At 42.5% G+C, this 23,589-nt stretch overlaps 1 protein-coding gene across 1 annotated transcript in view; it reads left to right on the forward strand.

The window, feature by feature from the left end:
• The window catches only part of LOC120955783 (uncharacterized), a 28,918-nt gene that overhangs the window by 1,354 nt on the left and 3,975 nt on the right, over positions 1 to 23,589 (forward strand). Inside the window, exons 2-6 of the mRNA XM_040376928.2 lie at positions 7,003 to 8,801; positions 8,907 to 9,251; positions 17,303 to 17,491; positions 19,683 to 20,341; positions 23,330 to 23,567. Coding sequence (XP_040232862.2) covers positions 7,081 to 8,801; positions 8,907 to 9,251; positions 17,303 to 17,491; positions 19,683 to 20,341; positions 23,330 to 23,567 — 3,152 coding nt within the window. The 5' untranslated portion in view covers positions 7,003 to 7,080. The remainder of the gene's footprint in view (positions 1 to 7,002; positions 8,802 to 8,906; positions 9,252 to 17,302; positions 17,492 to 19,682; positions 20,342 to 23,329; positions 23,568 to 23,589) is intronic.

A 23,589-nucleotide genomic window follows, 5' to 3' on the forward strand; every position in this document is an offset into this window, starting at 1 on the left:
GATTAAGATTTGTTGATTTTTTATCAATTTGACCATAAAAAAGCATTATTTTAAAGCATGTCCAAATCTCTTCAAATAACTTTTTTTTGATTGGAATTTGGAAATCAATGAAATAGCTTAATACTTTATTTTTACCAGTTAGTTGATGTTGTATCAGCTCAGTGAAGTTATCTTTTTGATGACGTTTCAAACGAAATTCGCCATAGCAGCAGAAATAATTTAAAAAAAGGTTAAAATTCTTTTCAAAATCAATCAAAATATATGCTGATTAATACACACCTAAAGCCAAATCGGATCTTTATTAAAGAATAAATTCAGCATGATCTCTAAATGATATACAAATAATTTAAAATCGTCGCATTTTCCGTACTGAATGAATTCACAAGGATTTAATTGAAAACTAATATTTATCTCGATCGGCTCTCGCCAGCAGAAATCACAAACCCGTAATGGTTTGACACGTAGCAATGATTAATCAATGCTGATAGTTGCGATAACACACTATGCTCATTGAATTTTCCACCGCCTCGCTGCCAGTGTCCCATTAACAGGGGGTTTTCACTAGACGGAACAAGCTTATTCTACACTCGTCGGAAGTGCAACGGCCACGGTCGGGCACGTTCCGCATCCGGTGTGTTAGTAGCCCTATGTTGCACTTTCTCCCCACCCCGTGAGAGGTCGTTATTTATAGCTTGATTGAAAGCGACCGTGCCACCACGACCGTACCTGCTGGCCCTATCCTCCTAAGTGCTTGTCGTGGAACCGTTTCCTTCACGGCGTTCCACTCCACCGATGCTTTGTTACTATTTTCGTTCTGTTCCATCCGTCTGTGACTTTGAAGCGAAACATATACGCAGTTGGTCGACACACACACACACATCCACTCATACACGTGTGTCGAGAAGCGTCGACAGTCTGCGGGGAATTATATCTTAAGCCCGGTGCTGTCTTTGCACCACTGCCCCGTGGCTGACCTTTGCCACATCGTTGAACGATGAAACGGTGCAACGTTGCCTTATTGATCTTTGGTCGAAGGAATTGCATCCCGGCTGATTGTGGTCAAAGAGGAAATGGGTGATAAGCGCTCGCTCAGTGTGCGAATGGGGAATCTTTTAATTTGTGGTTGTTTGGAGCATGTGTGCGTGTGGGTGAGTGATACTGAGAGCTCTAGGCGCAGTGTCAAGGTTACACGCAATTTTCTGGATTATTGATTCAAGCAAAGAGCATTTCTTTCAAATGCGAGGATATTTCATAGACAAACTTCATTTGTAAGATTTTTTATACTTACACATTTTTACCGCCCAATGACGCTCCGCAACGACGATAGGCTTTGAATTAATCATGAGTTTTTTTTTGGTTGCTGTTTGAGGCAGCTTCTTATGTTTTAATTGACACATTTAGAATCTTTCGGAAAGGTTTAGCTGGCTGTGCAGTTCACCGTTCAAATCTGTTTACCATAACCTATTGTTTACATAGCATTTGCATTACAAATCTTTCTTTACGCAAATCCGTTTCTGTTTCTTTCGTAACAAATCCGTTTGTTTGACAAAAAAACGTAAATTCAGCGAGTGTTACTTACAAGGAATGTTGTTCTCCTTAAATGTTGAAATTAACATTATTTGTTCATGATGCAATAAGCAATTCTATTTTTGCTACATTTTTTTAATAGAATCGTCTTTGCATCCCATTAATGACAGCTTCAAATAGTTTTTGTTGATTTATGGCAATTTATGGCAGTATTGGAAAAAGTTGCAAAACATGTACACGTTTGGTATGTTCAACAACACGAATTGCCTTGACATAAACAACAAAAATGTAAAGAAAAGTCTTTAAAAAAAATACCTAAAAAGAAAGTGTTTCGAAACGATAGCCAAGGTGAGGCTTTCCATCAAAATCCGGCACAAATAAAATTGAATTAAATTAAATTTAAATATAAATTCAATAACAAATCTTGGAATTTCATAGCCTCAGGGAAGGTTTAACTAAAACGACCTCATACTCAGATGAATTGTCAGTAAATTTGTCTCTCTAAGCAATACCATTTCATGTAGGTTTGGGCAGTACATAAGCCACAGCTCATTCACACTATTTCCACAAAGTTATTAGGACTCGCTTGAAGTTTGTGGCGAATCCAATTAGGTTTGGTTTGGTGGAGTCTACTTCGGAATAAACGTCGCTAGGAAGTTGTTCCGACGTCGCCTGCCAAACAGACACTTTTAAAGCAAGTGATTATCTTATGTTATCAAATTACATAAGTTTTGTACAATTATGGGTCTAGTCGTGGATATCTAGTCGTGGAATAAAAAAAACTGTACTAATAGCTTTAGTCTACTGTAATTTAAGAAAACTATACTTATGTTTTAACTATCATCATCTTACAGTTTCTTTCTTACAAGTAAAACAGCAATAAATTAATGAGACTTCTGACTTTTGGTATACCTATTTAGTAGCAGGAATCATAGAGCTTCCGACTCTCGTGGGAGCTGCACATAAAGCACTTACCAAACTTGCCAAATATTTAATGAACGGCGTGCATAGTTCGCGTATGTGTCGCTGAGAGTATGGATGTATGTGAAAAAGGGTCTGAAGCGCTGCAGCAACGGTTTGATGGTAGCACGATAACTTATTCATCCCTTTCAGCACCATCTTTTGTTTAAGCATATGAAGAAGATGTTGCCGACTGCTGTTTGACTTTTGTTTGATGGCAGTTTTCGGGATAGATTCGACAGGTTTGAACAGCTCTGTGCTAATGGGCTCCGTGTCAGTTGATTCCATTAAATTGGTTGCACAAATTTGATGTAAAATGTTATCAGCATACTTTTCAGAATTTTAATTATAAGGCACATATTAAAAATGACATTTCTTAAAATACATCATGACATTTATATTGACCCACCAGTTAACAGGAATGGTTGTATTCAATGGCAATTCTAGCAATAATGAATCAACAAATGGGCTAAAGGTTCTCATGAACACAATCATCAATCAATATTTTCTGCCTAAACGAGTAAATTTTCGATCGATGAGATGCTGCACAGGAACATATTGAAGACTCATACCGTGGAGGGAATATGACTTCAGCTCTCTATTTCGATTAAAAAATGTTTCAATTCGAACCAAACATTTCTAAGCACTCCTTCACATGAGTTATACAGTGAGCTTTTCCATCCCATCCGGAGACATACATAATGAGCCGAGTTGTCGTTGCCCCAGCCAGATACTACTCTGCATCAAATCAAGAGCCCTCTCGACCGCAACCTAACGAAGTCTTTCGCCTAGTAATTATGTAAGAAAATCAGTTTGCAACGGGGCATACTTGACAACGTGGCTAAATTATCATTTCCCTGGAATGTATTGCGTTTCCACGAAATGTGGTCGTTTTAATTGAGGCAGCAACGACTTGTGTGCGTTGCCAGTCGGTCTTCTGCCAAACAAAAGTGGAATACTTCTACAAGAGAGCGGTTGGAGCAACAAAATACAAACAAAAAAAAGCCTTACGTTCCCCGGCAAAGTTGTTGATGGGGCAAACAGCTCCAGTGCAGAATAGATGTATGAGCTCGTTCATTCATATCGGTGCACGGTTCGGGATGGTTTTGCTGTGCGTTTTATTTTTGTTTTTTTTGCCTTTCTGTCCAACCACATTCATACCGCGAAATCCAAAGTTGGAACATTGCCCAGCGTAGGATTCTCAGTCTGTTGAAAGAAAACAAATCCGTGCTCGATGGCCCGTATGGTTCATTCTGCAAATGGAGAAACTTTGTTTTCATGTTGTATATAATCCGACGCGGATCATCACACATGGCGCCGGATGGATGATGAACGCAACTTCTGTTTAAGGTATTTGTATGTATTTGCAAAAGTGTCAAAACAAGTTTAAGAATTACAGCGTTATAGGATACACCTTAACGTATTCCAAGGTTATTTTTTTCGTGTGCTATTAATATGCTGCAAAGCTTTTATCGATTTGCTTTATTGACAGTCAATGCTACCGGGCATTAACACGCGAACAAACTGTCCTCATAAATATCCGTAACAAAACCCAAGCCATGCGCATAGATCTGCCGCAGTTCGCATAAAGCACAACACGTCACGGATTCTCTCATCTTCGTAAAACTGTGCATTATAGTTTTACTGAGTCTGTATTCTTCAGTGTTTCCAGTGTAAAAAGTAGCATAAAATCACACTCGCTACTACTACTACTACACAAACACATGGATGGATCATTTATAGTGAAAAATCCTTGCTCACAAAGTACGCCAGTTTTATTGGGTTAAGGACTCCACCATGAGAAGCAATTATAGCGAAGGATGCTCGTGTGGAACCTCGAAAGTTTTGCGCTCCGTTCAAACCAAGTGGGGCGTATGGAAAAAAACCCCCCGGGGGGAAATACCAGTTTGCTAAAAGGTAAGCCCACAGAAAGCAGCAATGTTATTAGATGGATGATTAAAAGTTCCCAACCCCGGAACCAAGCCCGGTGTAAAATCATCATATCACATCGTTGGTTGTGTATATTGTGGGACCTTCAAAACTGTGCATAAAATGTAGCGACCCCGCGACCTTTACCCGCCAATAATTATTGCACACAAAACTTGCACACTTTCAATACGACCACGCAGCAATCGAAAACCGGTGAAACTTTATCCATTATTTAAATGAGTCTTTTCCACGGCGAGAAACGTGTTACGGTCATTGGTTTGAATGTGGAAATGGTGAATCTCTTTCGTGCTGAGCGTACCACCCACCGCTAACGATGTGTGCTGGGCAATTGCATTGTAAACGAAACTAATTGGACGAAGCGTTACTGGCCGTGTGAAAAAAAGGTTATTTTAAATAAAACCTTACACACAAAGCACTGAACTTTGCAATTCCCGTTTTCGGTATCTATAGTGACGGAGTTACACGGCAGCCGACAGGATACACGAATCGAAATAGTAATGTTGATGGTCTCTGTTAGGGAATCCGTAGGAATATGTACAACAAAAAATCCTACTGAGCACCTTGTATCGCCGCTTTGACGCTTTTGTATCGAACACACAGCGCATTACAGGATTGTGCAGTGTAGAGCTTTTAAACCAATTTTGTCGCTAAGCGATGTGGTGTATCGTTTGCGAAGGCGAGCCGGAATGTGCGAGTCTTGCGCAGTAGAACAAACATTCAATGAATGGCTGAACCATTTCAAGTTTTTTCGCACATGGACATGGGTGCCTTTATAACAGACGCCATAAATTACCGTTCGCAGACGGTGGTGGCTAATGATCTTCGCTTTTGCTCGTTACGTTTCTACAGCGATGATTTGTTCATCGCAAGTGGAAAGATTTAACAATTTGTTGTCGTATTGGCATTTATTTAACATTTAGGACCTTGCAAAATCTATTTTGTTTAGTGAAAAATATTTTACAATTTTATCATCTGTTGTAATAGCTTTTGTTGAGGAATTACAACCGCAAAGTGATACTAAGTCATATCAAACTAAACCTTCTACAAATTTAGGAAATAGCTCAATATCTTGGAAAGGAAATTATTTTAGCGATTATTCATAATATTTGGTACACTTTTATGGAGCTCTATAGGTATATCTGGAAACAATTAAAGAAATACAATGTTCAGTATTCATATATCGCTCAGATACTACAACTAGAGAAATGCTACAGATGATTCAGGAATGTAAATAATGACCATGACTAAACCACTGCAGATTGTCAGACTATTTGATGAACCTACTCTCTATACTGACTCCAGTTTATTCATCCAAACTACTGAATAAGAAGTCAAAGTCACAAAATCGAATCATCTTAATAGCTTAAAGGAATATTGAATCACAAAGGTATTTGGAATTTCCCATTATGAAGCCTAACCTTCGATTAACTATTGATTGTCTATCACAGGTTTGTAGAGGTCAGGAAATGTAAGATAATGTGTCAAATTTGATGGCAAGGTCATTTAAGTTTGGAATTTCATTTCTTCGTGCAAGCTGGTGATTGTCAGTGGTAGAGCTATAAGTTACAAAACTCTTTTTATAATTGAGGTTGTATTAAGCATTAAGAACTAAGATGCACTCCAATTGCTAAAGCCATTGTATGAATCTTACATTGTATGGGAGTCATCAACACTGTTTCACGCTATAAATATGTTAATATAGTCAACATACATAAGCTGACTTAGGACTGGGATTTCATCTATTTGCAAGACGTATCTGCGGTAATGATGACATAATTCTATCCACTTTATAACTTCCACTTTAGTATCAACCTGTATATCAACGGCTAAGAGCATTGGGTAACTAACAGAATCAAACAATGCTTTCAAATCCACCTTGATGATAAACCTATACATCAATCTCAATCAAACACAAATTTTACAACATTTATCGCCACACTACGCTTCAGCATAAATCCGTACTGTATTACGGATATACAGATCCTACACCAAGACAGAAGTGTGTCATAAAGAATCATTTCTTAATGTATTGCATCAAAGACCAGATCTGAATGCTGGTTTTTGTCTATTTTGGACAAGTAAGTACGTCATGACGACATGCAACTCTTGGAACTGTAACTTGCCGCTATGTCTTTTGAAACAAGTTGAGTACAAGACACAATGATCTTTCTTATATTTTCAGAATATCTAACAGATACTTTGTTGTAACTGCAAACAGAACGCTTAATGTAGTCCTAACTAACCTCCAAGGCCGTGTACCGTAAGAAGATTGTAAAATATGAATTCCTCAGTTTGAGCTGATGATAAGGGAAATCTATTGGAACAATTGCCATGCATAAATAGATTCTCAAGCTGCAGCCAATTTAGTCAGTTTATCTACTTCTTATCGTTCATCGTTTATTTTTCCATTATCCGACTAACACCGCCTCATCCTCTGCAGTGTACATTTCACTACCTTTCGCAAGTGACACTGCAAGAGCCTAGCAGATCTTTAACATCCATTATGCCACTCTCATTAATGCGCCTTTTACGTTTCTCTTTTTTCCTCACCCCCTCCCACCACAGCATTCATCAGTGCGGCCGTCATGAATAAATCATTGCAACGACTTACCTGCCCCCTGCGAGCGACATCCGAGCGCCCAGATGGAGCGTACCGGCCGCCAACAGTATGGCCGGGTCGCGTACTGCCCGTACAGTGATTCCAGCTCGTCGGAGCTACAGTCCTACGTCCGTCCGTTCGACACGGTACGGGCGCTGCACGAAACGGTCGTCTCGCTGCGTACCGCGCTCGAGGAATCACGCCGCGAAGTGGATCAGCTGCGGCAGCAGATAAGCGTTCGAGAAACGGTAGAGCAGGGCAGAACCGTCAGTGCCGGTGGGTTGAAGGGTGCTGAGGTTGCGGACGGCCCACGGAAGCAGCAAACGAGCGGAAGCACCGAAGTCCCGTCCACATCGGGCTACCAGGCCAGACATCTGCCGGCGCGTGAATCATGCGAAGACGTACCGAGTACGTTGGAGGATAAAAAGTGCAAAAAGCTAAAGAAACGAAAAGTAAAACCTCAACCGACGGAGCACGAGAGTTGCTCCAGTCCGGTGACGGTGGGTAGGGAGGAGAGCAAGGCGGAAGTAGAAGACTCCGTTAGGACGAAAAAGACGCCTATTAAAGATGGTAACAATTCGGCACATCAGAAAGTGTCCGTAGTGCCCGACATACAGATAGTTTCACATCCAGGGGTTGGCCCACATTCCGCTATGGCATCACGGATTGACGTGAAGATTAAGGTTTCTTCCAACATCAATATGGACGGGAGCAGCTCTGAGGCGGAGAGTTCCGAATGTCCGAAGGAAGAACCACAGACTCCCGAGAACCCAGCAGCACCAGAATCTGCACTAGTGGAGGAGGAAGACGAAGAGGAGAAAACGATTGGCGAACCGGAAGAGCGTGGAGTGGACGATGAGGTGACGGTACGCGAGCAAGTCCTAAAGTCGGACGGTGTCGAGAGCTTGCGCGTCAGTGTGGTGAACGAGGAGAAGCTGAGCGTGAGCAAGAGCTCGGAGGCGATCAGCATAAAGCAGGTCTCGTCGGAGAACTTGCACGTCGACGCGGATCGGCAATCGAACGCTTCCATCTCGGAGGGAGACAACTCAGTGTTTGCGGAGGATACGCCCGGCCAGGCGGAGGGCGAACTGCACGGCACGGGACCGATTACCGGCAGCTACACCCTGTCCGGTGATCCCCGCCGGCGGATGAAGAAGAGCGAGTCGGAAACGCAGGAAGAGGTGGACGACATCGAGCTGATCTTTTCGTCCGACGACAATGCGAAGGATATTACGCAGGAGGATCTGGTGTCGATATCGGACTACGAGCCGTGGCACGAGACCGGCCAGTCCGGCACGCCCGTGCTGGTGAGCTTCACCAATTTGGCGTCGGATCAGGAAAAGCTGAGCTCGCTGGAGCGCAGTGACAGCGAGGTAGCGGACGGGTACGAGCTGGAGAAGGGCAAGAGCCTCGAGAGCCAGGACTCGCTGAGCCTGGACAACATGAAGAAAAGCCTGGACTTTAGCACAAAGTCGTCCAGCCTGGAGAAGGAGTCGAGCGTGGAGTACGGTGCGTCCGGCAATTCCCTAGTCGCGTGCGGGGTGGCCCGTACCGCCCGCAGCCAGGGCGACGAGGAGGGCAAGCAGCAGGGCGACAGTTTCGATGTGGCCGGCACGAATCCGCTGGCGGCGGCCGGTGCACTCGGGCGCCGCTGGACCAACTACAACGTGCTGATCGAGACGGACATCTCCAAGTGTGGCATCACGGAGGAGAACATTCTGGAGATGGGACGGCGCAATACCTGCCCCAACCCTCCCGCCTACCGGTAAGACCACGCCCCATCGCCGGGGATGCGCGATGCTGATTAATCCCTTTTTGAACTGAAATTAAGTTTGTCCCTTTTTGCTTTGCCCGTTTCTTTGTGCCCAAGACCCATCATTCACCCGGGCAGCCGTATGGCGGCGGGAGCTGGCGGCACCAATCGGAGCCCGCTGGCGGTGAAGTTTTCCCGCTCGCCGCGCACCTACTCACCGCACCAGTATCTGCCGCCGGGGAAAACGCTGCGCACCGTGATAGCGGCGGAAAGCGGCGTCCGGGGCGCGACCGGCGACGAGGTAAAGCGTTCCCGGGCGGCACAGACCGACATCTCCGCCCTGGCCCAGCAGTGGCGCTCCGAGACGCATCTGACCGGGGCGGAGTACGTGCCGGGGCTGTACACACTGCCATCGAAGTTCGTACCACCGCCAACCGGTGGGAAAGGTAAATTCCCACTCAGGTAAGCGAAACACCAGGCGAGAGAGCCCCATTGCTTATTAGATTTGATGCCTTTGAAAACACACGGAACAACACGACACAAACAGCTAACAAACACCCACAACACATTCCCATACGCATAAAACTCTATTGGAAATATTGCTATTTGATACCATTCCGCCGTATGTAGCAACGATTGCCTATCTCACAGGCGCCTAAACCCATAGCGTCTTGTAAATTAGTAGTAGGCCATGGTTATTCAAGCTTTTACCGTCATTAGGCGAACGCCTGTCGCTCTCCCGTGCTCTGGCTTCGTGCCTGTCATTACCGTCAAAACCATTTACCATCTCCCTGGTCGTCTGGAGGGGATATTCACGTTGATGCTGACTTATCGATACGTATTATTTCGTCCGTATCGAATCGATCCACAGCCGTAGTGGCACGGGTGGGTTTGCAGGGTGGGCGACAGCCGCTGTGACCTCCGCCTTCGCTGCGGTCTTGGCGCGGAAGCGTGGGAAGCGGAAATTGCCTGCTGCTTATTAACGAACGGAGCAAAAGGGCTGGGAGATGGCTGTTTTTTCGCTGTCGCTGTTTTTTGCTTGCCTTTCTCGCCCGAGTGTGCATCGGGAAAACCAATCCATCCCTGCTTTCAGGGCGCCTTACGTAAGCTGCCACGTGCAGGCGATGCGTTGGGAGGATGCTGCTTGAAATCGATCGATTGTGGAAGGATGGTGGGTTTTACAAGAAACATGAACATCTACGCCTGGCAAATGGGCGATGCTTTGATGGTAAATGTTATTCTGTTGTGCGTCAGCAAAAACTTAAAATATTGTTTAGTGGTGAGTTTGAAGAACTACTTTCCCATATATAATGATTTCTATACAAATCTCTAGTCTTTATTTATTAAACTTTAGTTCAATTTGTTTAGCAAATGTACGGTTAGCAAAGGAATCATGTGGCCTTCATTATCATTCAATTAATATTCTACTGATAATTCTACTATCATCCAAGAGTTCTACTACCAGAATGTATTTAATTACAACAACGAGTTCTTCAAACATATTTCTGAGAGTTACATAGCAAAGATGTACACTCTCCTCCTCCCTCTTGAAACAAATCGGAATGCTGGAAGCAACTCTTCCCCAGTAAGTGAGCGTTACGTAATATATGAATGACCCTTTATGTGTATCTATAAGAAAAACTACACACTAACTGCCAGATTTCTAACAGGCGAAAACATACGCCCCATTGAGCGAGCAAGAATTCAAATATATCAATCCATTTTGACGACACTAAACGACAACACTGTAATCTGTTGATACTTCGAAGAAGGATACTTACATCAGGATATTTGCCATGCTTTAATTGCAGCTCACTTTCAAGATCGAAGAAAGCTCACTGCCGTTCTAGAAATTGGATACATTTTTCCTCCTTCTTCCAACTATGTTTGCATGCACTGATTCGTAAGGTTGTTTGTCTGTCTCTCATGTTGGAAAGCAAGAGGGGCAAAGCAAACTTTTCAGCTCTGACAGGAAATTGATATCGCTTTATCTGCTGCCCACGATGCACGCTGTCGGGGAGTATTGATCGCTGGCAAACGTTATCTACATCTAGCGTGACAAATAATAGAGTGACAAATAATAGAGATCAGTCCATCAGGAAGCTGTTTTTTATTCCCTATACTGTAAAAAGACAAGAGGAGTAGAAACGCACGTACGAGCGGATAATATATTTAAATGATGTCGAACATCGCTACAAAATCCGACTATACACTAGGTAGCACTTTCGCTCGTGTCTTCGTAGAAACGAAACTTTTTTTTTGCTCCCCGTTGTTGAATTTCTTCATCAAACGAAATTGCAAGGATTGAGATATTGGAATTGCTAGGTTTCCGAACAGCATATTTTCCCCTAGCTCCTCTCCTCTCTTCCACTTACCGCTTCTGCAAAGCTCACGGTTAGCAATTTTGCGAAGATTTGGATGGAGCGCTATGGAGCGTGCAAGTTGTTCATGAAAATTGATATGATTCGAAGAAAAGGATACATTTTCATCACGGTGCGGCAGGATTTGTAGTGTGTAAATATCGCTGCGAAACGAAAATGTGATACGTGCTGAGGGGCGGTTTTCGCATGCAAGAATGCTGCCACGGGAAAGCTCATCTATGTTGCAGGCGTGTGGATAAATCGTTCCAACGTTTCCAATTTTATCGATGATATTTTATTGCTAATATAAAGCGATGGTAGTTTTTATTTAAAAAGCTATATTCTTCTAGTTGCCAACAGATGATGCTTACAGCATTATTTTAATTAGATGAAAAAGTTTTTATTCCATCAGGCACAGTCACCATTGAGCCGTAGGACTAACTGAATAACGTTTTTTTATTCAATAGACCATCCTACCCAATAATTTCTTGAGAGCCTCGGGCAGCTTCCAATCTGCTCTACCGTTACTAATTATCATTTTCTTCGTCGATTCGATTAGAACCCACCTCAAAACAGGATAAGCAGTAATCGGATAATAGAGACTCTCGATGTTCGTCTCTATTCGAAGATTTTGGGTTTCTTTTTTGTGTATTTTTTCTTCATACTGAATCGATTGAATGATTTCTTCATGGTTTACCAGTTTATAACGTTATCGATTACTTTAAGTATGAACTAGAGTTGTGCCTCAAGTACCAGAACTGTACGATTCATTCAATTCATCCTAAAGAACGAACGATCTACGTTCATCTAATCAACGTTCATCGATTCTTTAAAAATCATAATGCACTGAGTTGGCCACCAAAATAACGTCCTAAATAACGCCGCCAAAATAACGAACGTTATAGTACGCCAGGTCGTTCATTTTCCCCATACAAATATGAACGTGAACCGTATGACCAGGACATTCACAAAAAGAACGACCTATCCGTCGAAATAAAGAACGTCCTAGTACACTAGGTCGTTCATTCCCGCCATACAAATATGAATGTGAACCGTAATACCAGTACGTTCATGAAAAGAACGTCCTACCAATCGTAATAAGGATCTTCCTGGTCTGCCTAATAATTTTCAAGATGCAAAACAATTTACAATTTGCAATACAATAAAACAATTTACCATATTTTCTTCAACTGAAATGAACGAATGAATCGCGATTCACGTTCAGTTCATCTGAATGAAAGAACTAGTACGTTCACGTTCATGGAAATGAACCGAATTGCCCAAGCCTAGTATGAACGTTATTATAATAAGGTTGGTTCATAGATTTTAGCATACATTTCATTATATATTTTAGATTTTAATATTTAATTGTTTAAATCATTTCCCCTAAGGTATTCTATTTATAATATCAAAATTATTGCCAGAGATAGTTTCATTTCCTTGTTCAAAAATAATAAAACTTTGATCGATAAACATGGAAATCAACTTGACCCAGCGCCACGCCGCAACCTGTTGCTCCTGGTGCAGCGCACCAAAAGCTTCAGAAGGTCAGAAAGGTTTGATAATGTTAAGTGCGGTTCACGTTTTTAATACGACACTCCAATCAAGCTGGGTAATCGAACGGATAACGAGCATTTTTCCTACCTAGGATGAAATTTCAATGTCCCATTTGCCCTTCCATGTAATAGAATTTGCTACTCGCAAATGTTGCCATGCCGCAAAGGTTTTGTTGCTGTGCTGTGTGTATAAACGGTTTCCGATACCAACTTCAACAGAAGTATCAGAAAGAGTTGTTTCATGCGTGGGTTTTACAGAACGTTTTGTAACTCCAACATCCCTGGAACCACTTAGTTTTCTGAGGAACAAACAAAACCCACAAGGATTAGTGGAATATGGGGTTCTTTTTTTTCGGGGGATAATTGAGTTTGGTTCAAAAGGATAGAAAAGAACAACAAAAAGTGTGGGTAAACGATTAAGACGAAGCCCGCTGCTTCCGAATAATCTTTTTCCAGTGGGCCAAGTGTTCCCTGTCCAACTCAAATCCGTATGTTTGATTCATGTGAAAAGTTCCTTCCTACCACTTGACAGATGCGCCGACCGTGAGACATGGCTGATTAAAATCCCCTTCAAAACGACATGAAAATCCCACGACTACAGTCGACCGACACACACACACATTTAACGTTCACCTTTCCCACAAGGCCACAAGGTCATGGTGGCTGTAGCTGAATACCTTTGGGGGGGGGGGGGGCAAACCCCCGCGTAAACCGTTCAGCCGGTTGATGACTGGCCGAGGGGGATGCTGTTTGTTTGATGGAAAAGCAAGGACCTCATTGTATACCTTCAAGTCCGCCCGGCAGTCGGATGGACAAAGGGGATAGTGGTAACACTGTGTGCCAAATTTTATTTATTACGTCCGCCACACAACTCACACAAAGCGCGACGAGCGTCCCTTTGCTGTCTGTCGGCCAGCATTTTGCAGTAGAATCGCCCGCAGCTTTGTTTGCGCGACGAAATAGTTGTTTTGCTAGCGTGCAGAGCGGTGACGCGATCCGAATACGAAAGTGGTTTATTTGATGCGTTTACATTGTGGAGGGAAAACTGTATAGGTGATTTTTGGTTCGTGGAAAACCCGAATGCGGCGACGGAAAATTGTATCGGGAAGCGAGCAAACTTGCTTCATAAAAACGGACTAGAAAGACACCATCATGTAAGCCAAAGTGGTTCACAGAACGTTTTTGGTAGCATTTTGTGAAGAAGCATTATGCGAAGCATCCGAAATGAATTAAACATACATACCAGAAGGATGGATTATACGATCACATTAAGTCCATATGAAACATTAAGCCCTTTTTTTCTAAAGCATATTGCAACGGTTTTCTTCGTTGAATTTCTGCCGTTCTATCATTGAACGGTCACGGTTGGATATGAAAATACACAGCTTAGGGTCTTAATTAAATGGCAATACAAAGTTAGTGCATCACTAGAATCAAGTGGATCTTCACCCTGAATATTATAAATATTTCTATTAATTTCTCAGTAGCACTAAGGCAGAATAGGTGAACAAATTCTAACTTATATCTTTAGGCGCCGATGAAAATGCGTACATGGCGAAAATTTTAAGTTTTGGTACGACAATGTACAACTCGAACATCATTGCATACCTTTAGGCGCTCGGTAAAAAACCACAAAACCAAAAATAAGATATGTTTTTTTAGATCTTACTCAATTTAAACTCTTAAGGCCGGGGTACACTGTCCGTACTCGCTGGTGTAATTTCAATTTTCACTAGCGCATCTGGCGGCGGCGGGTGGAAGCTTTTTTTGGTCATCGAGGGAAAGGTCATCTCGAATCTCAAAATTAAGTAGTTTTTCCATCGTTTTTTGTCATGAAAATAGATGCAATGTGTGCAGGATATGTGCATCTACCTTTAACAAAGCTTTTCCAGACCAGTTTAAGTAAAAAACATGGAGAAATAACCTGTTTTTTGAAGCGGCACCAAATTGTTTGCCAAATGCTTCAGTAAGTCGCCGCCAGATGCGCTAGTGAAAATCGAAATTACACTAGCGAGTACGAACAGTTTCCTCCGGCCTTTACAGTTAATCTATAGAGAATCTGATGTATTGAGAATTTCTAACCTATCAATTGAAATCAATTTAAACATCTTAAGAAATATTTTTTGATGATGGTGGTGGTGATTTTGAAGTATGAGATTATATCTTCAAATGTGTTTGAAATTGACAAAACTGTTACAAATTGTTGAAACTAGCGGTTGTTTATACAAACAAATTGCAGACAAATACACTGAAGCGTGCAAAGCGAAGGATGTAGAGCAAGCGAGATATTTCTAAAAGAATCCTATTGGAACAGCCCGACCATTATTGCATTGCACATTGCTCAGGCAAAACTATGAAAACCTGTTCCCCTTGCATGAGCACTGCTTAGACACTGGGAAGGGGTTAAAGCTTTTAAAAAGAATGTTTACCTCAAATGCACACTTTCGTTGCAGTTAGTTTACTGAGCTTCTGGAGATGTTTCTGTTTTATTTTTAAAGAGACTAGTTCTTTTAAAGAGAGAGAAAAAAATTCAGGACGAATGACCGTATTGCTTGAAACTGGTGTAGAAAATCGTTATTTTATAACGCATAAAATAATCGATCATATGCATGACCAAATTTAAAAGACCAAAAATTCGTTAAAATGCATACCTTTAGGCGCTCAACTTTGTTCTCACAATCCAACCCAGACTGGAAGAAAAAAGCTCAATAATTCAATATAAACCAACAAAGGGTTTTAGAAATGAGATTAACATTCTTAGAAATGTATTTACATTATTCGATACCACAGCTGTACGATACATTATTATTATCGATAATTTTATTCTATAATCTTCTCAACATCTTTTTGTATGGCTCATTTCTCCGTAAATATGCCGTTTCCTGCTTCATAACGTAAGGAGCGACACAGCCAGACCAGACGCTTCCACACATGAATTTACAGCCTCTACCAAAGTGGCTAACAGGTCCTTCTGCTCTTGTTATGGCATGTTTTGCTCCCGCCAGCCCCACCACAATGCACCATGCCCATGCCCTGCCAGCCGAACAACGGGAAGCTGACGGAACAGCCACACTTTCCGAGCACTTTTAGCGTTCTATTCCTGTGAAAGGATTATCACCGACATCAGCACTTTTCAATTGTCATTCCATGCAATGGTGCTTGGTTCGCCCTGCTCGTTGGTGGCTTTCGTGCAGACGAACAACGAGTATGTATGAGTATGTTGCTCTTTCTGTTGGCATTCCTGCTGCGTTGGCTGTACTGGTCCGAGCGTCTTTGGTCGAATGGTTTGCTACCGTTAGAGAGGAGGCTCGACGACTTGGCGTGACTTTAGCACATTTCGCAAACACCATCTTCCACCCCGGGATGTCGAAAATATCCGCTCCAGCTTTGCAGCCCGACAAGCGAGCGTGTACGTGAAACGTCCTGGCTGGCACCGTTCACTATCTTGCATTTGACTTTAAAATCTTAATTGTTTGCTGTGAAACGCTCCTAGCGCCTTCTTACGCTCTCTCCCAAGGACACCGGCCGCACAACAGCAAATGTGCGGTAGAAAACTCTATCAAAACCTCCACCACCCTGGACTTCACCCTGGGTGGCCGCATAATGTCTTTATCTCGTTCGTGGTAAATACAATAAACGTGTGTGTTTGCTCTCATGTTTACGGAGCTTTTTTTCTTTTAAGGGTGATGTTTCTTTTCACGCCAGTTAGTAGCTTCCTGCCAATTAAAGTGTCGCCCGTTGGCACACACAAAGGCACACAAGCACACGCTAACGCCAAAAGCGTCATGCGGAAGGATGAAGTTAACGTACGTAGGGAAACTATCCTTCCCAGCAAACACGCTGACGGGGCTGACAAACAAAAGCCACATAATCAGTCTAAACCACACGTTCCATCCTCTTACGCGGGCCCAGAGACACGTCGGGTGTGTACACGTTACAAATGGCGCAGCAGCTTCCTCTACGCCATGCGTTACGTTCTGATGGGCTCCGGAACAGTTCATGGGACAGGGTTTTGATGGTTCATTTTTCAGCAAGCTTTTTAGGGATTAAATTTTTTTTTTGTATCAACAAAAAGTTAAATTTCTTATTACTATTTAAACCTATTTTTGAGAAAAGTTAGTCGTATCAATCAAGAAATTAACATTTTCGTGAATATTGTTCAAACTGTCGCGCCTAGATGTATGCAATTATGAGTTTGCCTAAAAGTATGCAAAATCAAAAAGTTTTATTTTATTCAAATGAAATTTTAAGAATAATATTCACTATAGATCACACAAGGCACAATTTACACAGCACAAACGAAATTCAATACTCAACACATAGCTCTACCACAAAAACATACCTCCATTTTCCTAATTACACTCTTACAAATAAACACAAACAATTAGATTAAAATTCAACAAAAGCTTTAATCCCTTTCCTCGGTTGAATTAATCACCAGAAAGCCCCTGCCGAACCATTTCAGCATCACGAGACGAGTAGCAAGGAGGTAATCGTGATGTATCTTTTGATCTTTCGTTCGTTTTTTTTTCCACCTTCCCGCTGCACGCACGCCCGATGCTCGTGGAAATTGGCGTCGTCTAACCCATGGTACCAGACCGTCGGATAAGACGCAGGAAGCCCGCCGGGTGCTGCTGAGCGATATTAACTTTACCAGCATGGTCCCGGAGCTGTCCCGTTCGGCCGATCACCTCTGCCAGCATCAGCAGGACGAGAACGGCGACCCGAACCGGTCGCCCAACTACTGCAAGGGAAACCTGCTAAGAACACCGGAAGCCACCAAAGGGTACGGAAAAGCGCGCTGCAAGAGGAGTTCCCTCTTCTGCTTTGTTGGTTAATCTCATAGAGTGTAGTAAAGCCGTTGGTCAAACCCTGGCCCCGTACTGGCGACGACAAAAACAAGCCACCCCGTCTTCACAGCGTACCCCCAGCAGCGACCGAAGCATCTTGTTGAGCGGTTGCACTAGTCGAGCCGAGATTGAATACGCACCAAAAAAAAAACTGTCTCCTGGCTGGCTGGCTAGACACGCGCTGGCAATGGAGCCGCACCAGTCGCGATTGTTTTAAGGCGCAGAATGTTGTTTTGTTTTATTGTTGTTTGCATCGTCTGGCGTTGTGTTATGATGCAGTTGAGCTTTTAATAGCATGTTCGATAAATCTGGCTTTTATTCTCTTTGTTCATTTGTTTTTTATCTTTCTGGTCGGTGTCTGGGAGAACGAAATCGTCTGAAAGTCAGTCAAAAGTCATCATCAAGCTTTTCTTTTTTTTCTCGATGATTATCATTTTATTATCTGCTTCTATAGTTCAAAGCGTTTGAATGTATCTACGGAACTTTTGGCATAATTTGTACATTTTAAATAATATTATAATTATCAACGAGAATTGATTTCAAAATGTTTTATAAAGATTGTGATGATCGTTAAGTTAAACTTATAATAATGAACAACATGTTTTTTTTTTCATGTATTGACATTTTTAGTTTAAATTGCTTTCAAATCGTAAAAAAGCACTTTACACGCTAGCACCGCAATCAGCAAAGCAATCCGTAAAGCCAAATCACAGCCCCTAAATGTATGTAATTTTGGTAATGATTCTCCTATCCAATCGATACCAATGTATTCATAGCAAAAAAAAGTGTTTAGTGTAAACACACAAAACTCATACAAACACACAAAAACACTCTTTTTAATTGTTAAATTAGCAATGCGTTCTGATCGGTTGCATTGCTATTGATTTAACACAAATTGAAGAAGCGTTATCAAAATTACATAAATTTAGGGTTTGCTATTTGGCGTTATTACTGATTACCGTTACTGATTGCCGGCATTGCTCATTGTGTTGCTACCGTCTAAAAGGCCCTTAAGAGTAAGTTTGTAATTTACTAGTCGGAGCAAAATATTGTCACTATATTTGAATATTTTTCTGCACAACTCAGGCTTGCTTTGAAACAGAAAACCTTTCTTAAGTGTAAGAAACAAATAAGATGTATCTGTCACTTTGATGCCCTTTTGTCTTATTTACTACTAAATATGTTGATAATATGAATATGATTTTGTTGTTTTGGTAATCGATTTTATCGTCAATAACGTCGAAGCTCGATGTAAAGTAAAGTCATTTTTTGTCGCTTTAAAAGAACACAAAAAATATCTTACTATTCCGCTACATCCTTTCATCTTTAAGTTTCTATGACAGCACCATCTACTGGAAACGCTCGGAACTAATCGAAATCTTTAGGATGAGCATTTGGCTTCACTCTAGCAATAAGGTCATTTTTTAAGTTTTTATACACATTATTGCATGTTTGAATTTTGTGATATTTTTATTGGTTATTTTGGATATGTTAACATGTTAATAGTATCATTTTCGCTTTTATACTGCATTGCTATGAAATATCAGACACAAATATCTGCCCGTTAAAAATAGCGATCGATATTTCCATACCAAACCAGTAGTAATACATCTAAATGGCCACAAAATGACTACTAAAAAGAGATCTACAAAAAACGATATTTCCGAGGTTGCTTGAAAAGCTAAGTCACGTGTGCAGTTACATTGGCTATGATGTTTTCGTCAACGTCCTTTCACTCTTTTGAACTCTTCGGCAATCGTCGTCCATGCGTCCAGTTTGAACTTTGCGCAACGAAAATTAATTAGCTATGCGAAGCGTGTACTTTCTACAGCTCGCTTTCCACGCGACGCCCAAACCAGAACAAACTTTGCAGCGTGCGATAGTAGAGAAACTCATTCCAACCGACCTCACCTTATTTCTCGAACCACCTCCCCCGTCCGTCGAGTTCCGGGCATGATTTATTGTTGTCCCGGGTGTACCATCCCACGGACAGTCGGCCCTTCCGTTCTATAATCCCACGGCTGCTAGCTAATTAGTAATGTGAGATTTTTCTTCTATTCTGTTTTCCACGGCTACCTCCTCGTGACATCCCCGCGAAACAAACCCACACCAATGAACCAATGGCAGCATCCCGCCGAGCTTTAGCATGACCTCGCCCGGCGTTTCCCAGTGGACGGTCAACGAGAGCAGCATCGCCACGCAAACCACCCAAACGGACGCGCTCTGGACGAACCGGGGCGATTCGTTCGACTCGTCGAAAAGCTACTCGGCCGGGTCGCGCTACTCCACGCTCAGCAAGCACCACCGTTCGCGCAGCGTGCCCTCGATGCGCTGTGCCATCTGCCGGCAGACGCACCAGAACACGGCGCTCAGACCGTCGGAAAGCATGCACTACACGCCGCGCGTCACCTTCCAGGAGCAGCCGGTGCACAAGATTCGCGGTTCGCTGCCCGACCTGCGGCACGATTGCAACTGTCCGCGGCGGTACGGTGGCCCATCGCTCTACCGCATCCATGGCGATTCGGGCGGCTCCACCGACAGCTTGCTCGAGGAGGCGGAAGAGTTTCTGCGCCGCTCGCTCGAGGGAGGCAACATGCTCGGGATGGAGGATTCGCTCGGACAGCTTGACGTCGGTGTGCCACCGCCGGTCACCGCTGGTCTGGTGCCGCACGTGACCTTTCACGGACATGTTGGTGGTGGTGGTGGTGGGCACGCTGGTGCCCATCCACCGGTGCATCATCCCACGGCCAAGCACCGCCGCTGCTCGGAGAATGACATTCAGCGAGGTAAGTTGAACGAACGAGCGAAGCAATGGGGATAAGGGCTACCAATTATAGCTTACTTGTGCATAAAGCAAGTTGCTGTGCATGTCAAGTGGATGTGTATTGGGAGGATTTGTGTTCGGTAATGAGATCGTCTTTAATATTTATGATACCACTTGCAGTACATTCGCTCGGAAAGTTTTTCATTGCGAATCATTAGAATAATCTCTATAATAAGCACTTCGTTTACAGATCAGGTAGTCTCATTTTTCAAAGCTGCAATAGGGACCAATATGCTCCAATAGGAATCAGGTATTTCATACCGTTGTGATCTGCTCTTTGCCTTGAATCTAATTTGCAATTGGATATGGATATTAAAAATCTGGATATGTCATAGCCAGAAGCCTAGCGAAAGCCAAGCCTAGTTTCACCAATATTTTTTTGAATAGGAATAGGACAATTGCTATTCCACAAACATGAGCCAGTATTCTGAAAGCAGCTTTGATTTGTTTTTTTATGTAACGACAATTCGTGTAGAATATTGGGACATTTATGTATTTTGACCTAAAAATTGTATCAAAAAAGCAATTTATTACTCATTTTACAATTGTTGGAGAAAATGATACCGATTTAAGGAATGTTCTGTCAAAAGCGTATCTATAATTCGCGTAACTCGTGGAAAGACTGTCCTAGCTTTATTAGCACCTTGAACAGCGGTAGTTATAGTAATAATATGTCAGAAAATAAAAGCATTTTTTCTTTCTTCTAAAATTTGTCTCTCAAGTATTTCAATCAATCTTTGGCCACCTGCCAAAGCCGGCTCCAAAGCAAACTTTCTTTTTCTTTAATGTTAAGCTGTTTTTAGCAGTTATTAAGAAGAATGCAAGGTTTTCACAGCAATACAATTAAAAATATTTACAAAACTTGTTCATTCCTCAATAAAGCTTACTTCAGATCGAATTGGAACATAGACAATTGCCTGTATGTCAGTTATTTATTATTGAAATCAAAATCTTTTTGTATGCAAATGTAGCGTTTTCTTCATACTTTTAAGGAAAAATACGAATAAAACTATTCGTCACGGTTTCGAAGGAATTCTCGAATTTTTTCTGTCACACGGCTCATTAGACGGCGCACATCTTCCTCGTCCATCGTTTTAGCTATCTTATTCCACCAGGTCGTCATCTGATTGATGTCTTTGACAACCTTTCCCTTTGCCTTGAGTCTCCTCTTCATGATTGCCTAGTATTTCTCAATAGGGCGGAACTGGGGGCAGTTGGGTGGGTTAAGGTTTTTTGGTATAGTTCCGACGTCATTGTCTTGTTTGTAACGAAAACTTTCGTTTTTTTTTTTTGCCACAGCTCCAAATGCAAAATCTTGCAAATTTGTCGGCAAAATCAAATTTAAATTTGGCGGGAGCATCCCTCCGACCCGTTGCTAAGTAAAATTTTTGACCTGGGATTTGCCCGAAGTCAGCCTTGACATAGGTTTCATCATCCATCAGGAGACACCCGTCGAACTTGCTCAACAGCTGATCGTATAGTTTCCGAGCACGAGTTTTGACCACACTATTCTGTTTATGATCCGATTTGGCTGTTTGCTAGCTCAATACGACTTGATTCCTTCCCGGAGTCGAATTCTCCTCACGGTACTATGGGCAGCAGCAAATTTTCTGGCCAAATCGCGGTCCGACAGATTAGGATACCTCTTAATCGTCTTCAAAATCTTTCTACGCCGTTTCCGGTCGACAGTTCTACTCCGACGATTGGCTTGAGGCTTCCAAATCGTCGTCAATGTTTCCTTATACCGTTTGATAACGCGCCATACGGTATTTCTGGGAAATTTCAGCTTTTTGGCTAGCCTAGATGCAGACCACCATGGATTTTCCAAATAACTGTGCACAATTTTTCCCTTCTTTCGGCTACCATGTTGATTGTTTACTAATTACAGTCGATTTGCGGAATGTCAAAAATACATACGTCAATCTGACAAAATGCCCGACACGTGGACGCCAAGAACTTCCAAATCCGTCCACCAGGAGCGTCACAATATGAGCAAAAGTTTGTTCCAATTCTAAATGAAGCAAGCTTTACCTACATACCTACGGTTGCTGTAAAAAATTGAAAATTTTATTAATTAATTAGCGTTTCAGTTATCTCAAAGTCATCTTCAACAATTTAATAAATCAGATGGTAGTGCTGCTATCACTCTCAAGACCTCATGGCACTGCACGTATTGATTGGAGTTCTATTAAGAAACCAAATTCAAACCAGCAATGAGTTGTAGCATTTTTCCGGACTATTTTTTAAAATTTCATTTTCTGGATGCAACTAACTATCTCATATAACTGAAACTTAGTACCTTCGATGGAAATGTTCTCTTCGCGTTACATGTAAATTACGTTGAAATTGTCTCCCGTGTCAGGCAGATTTATTCCCTGCACTAGACCGTAATGTGAGTACCGGAAATTATAAAATGCACAGGAAATTTAGTTTTGCGAGACAAAACAAACAGTTATCCCTAATAGATCCTAAAACGTTTCATTCAAGTTTCATCGTAATGGACCTGGCTTCCTGGAGTTGGGTCACGGTAATTCTGTCGTCAAAACAAAAGCGAACAATATCGCAAATATGGCAAGCAAACAGACCAGCAGGTGAATGTTCCACCAAACCATTAAATGAGCTAATAACTGCGAGCCTTTCGTACCGGTGCGAGAATGAAGGAGCATTTCTCATGAGATACGGTTGTTAATATGAATAAAGGATTGTACGACACCTCCTTTCTCCGTTGCGGAGAAGCTTTCAAGTTAATAAAAGCGAAGCTGTGCCGAAGCCATTAAACATCCAGCAGCACCTTTGAAGCTCGCAATGATCCTCTGCCCAAAATTCATTTATCATCCTTATCGCTGCTTCACTTTCACTCCTTTAAATGCTACACTCTACCACCAAAAGGCTATGTCAAACTGTGTCCTAAACGATTCTCTCTCTCTCTCTCTCTGTCTCTCCATTTCAGACTACATTCCCTCCAAGCAGGCGCTGCCATTTTTGCCAAAAACCCCCAAATGTCTTAAGCCGGGCCACCTGGCAAAGGTCATCTCGCCGAACGGGCGCGTCATCGTTGGGCGGGTGCGGTACATTGGACCGGTGGCCGGCACGGAAGCTGCCGAGGACACTACCTTCGTAGGGCTGCAGTTGCCGAACAATTTGGGCGACTGCGACGGTACCATCGATGGGAAGCGATTCTTCGACTGGTATGTGTACCGGGTGGGGTGT

The sequence above is a fragment of the Anopheles coluzzii genome, chromosome 3, assembly GCF_943734685.1.
Source record: "Anopheles coluzzii chromosome 3, AcolN3, whole genome shotgun sequence".
In the NCBI taxonomy this organism is placed as follows: domain Eukaryota; kingdom Metazoa; phylum Arthropoda; class Insecta; order Diptera; family Culicidae; genus Anopheles; species Anopheles coluzzii.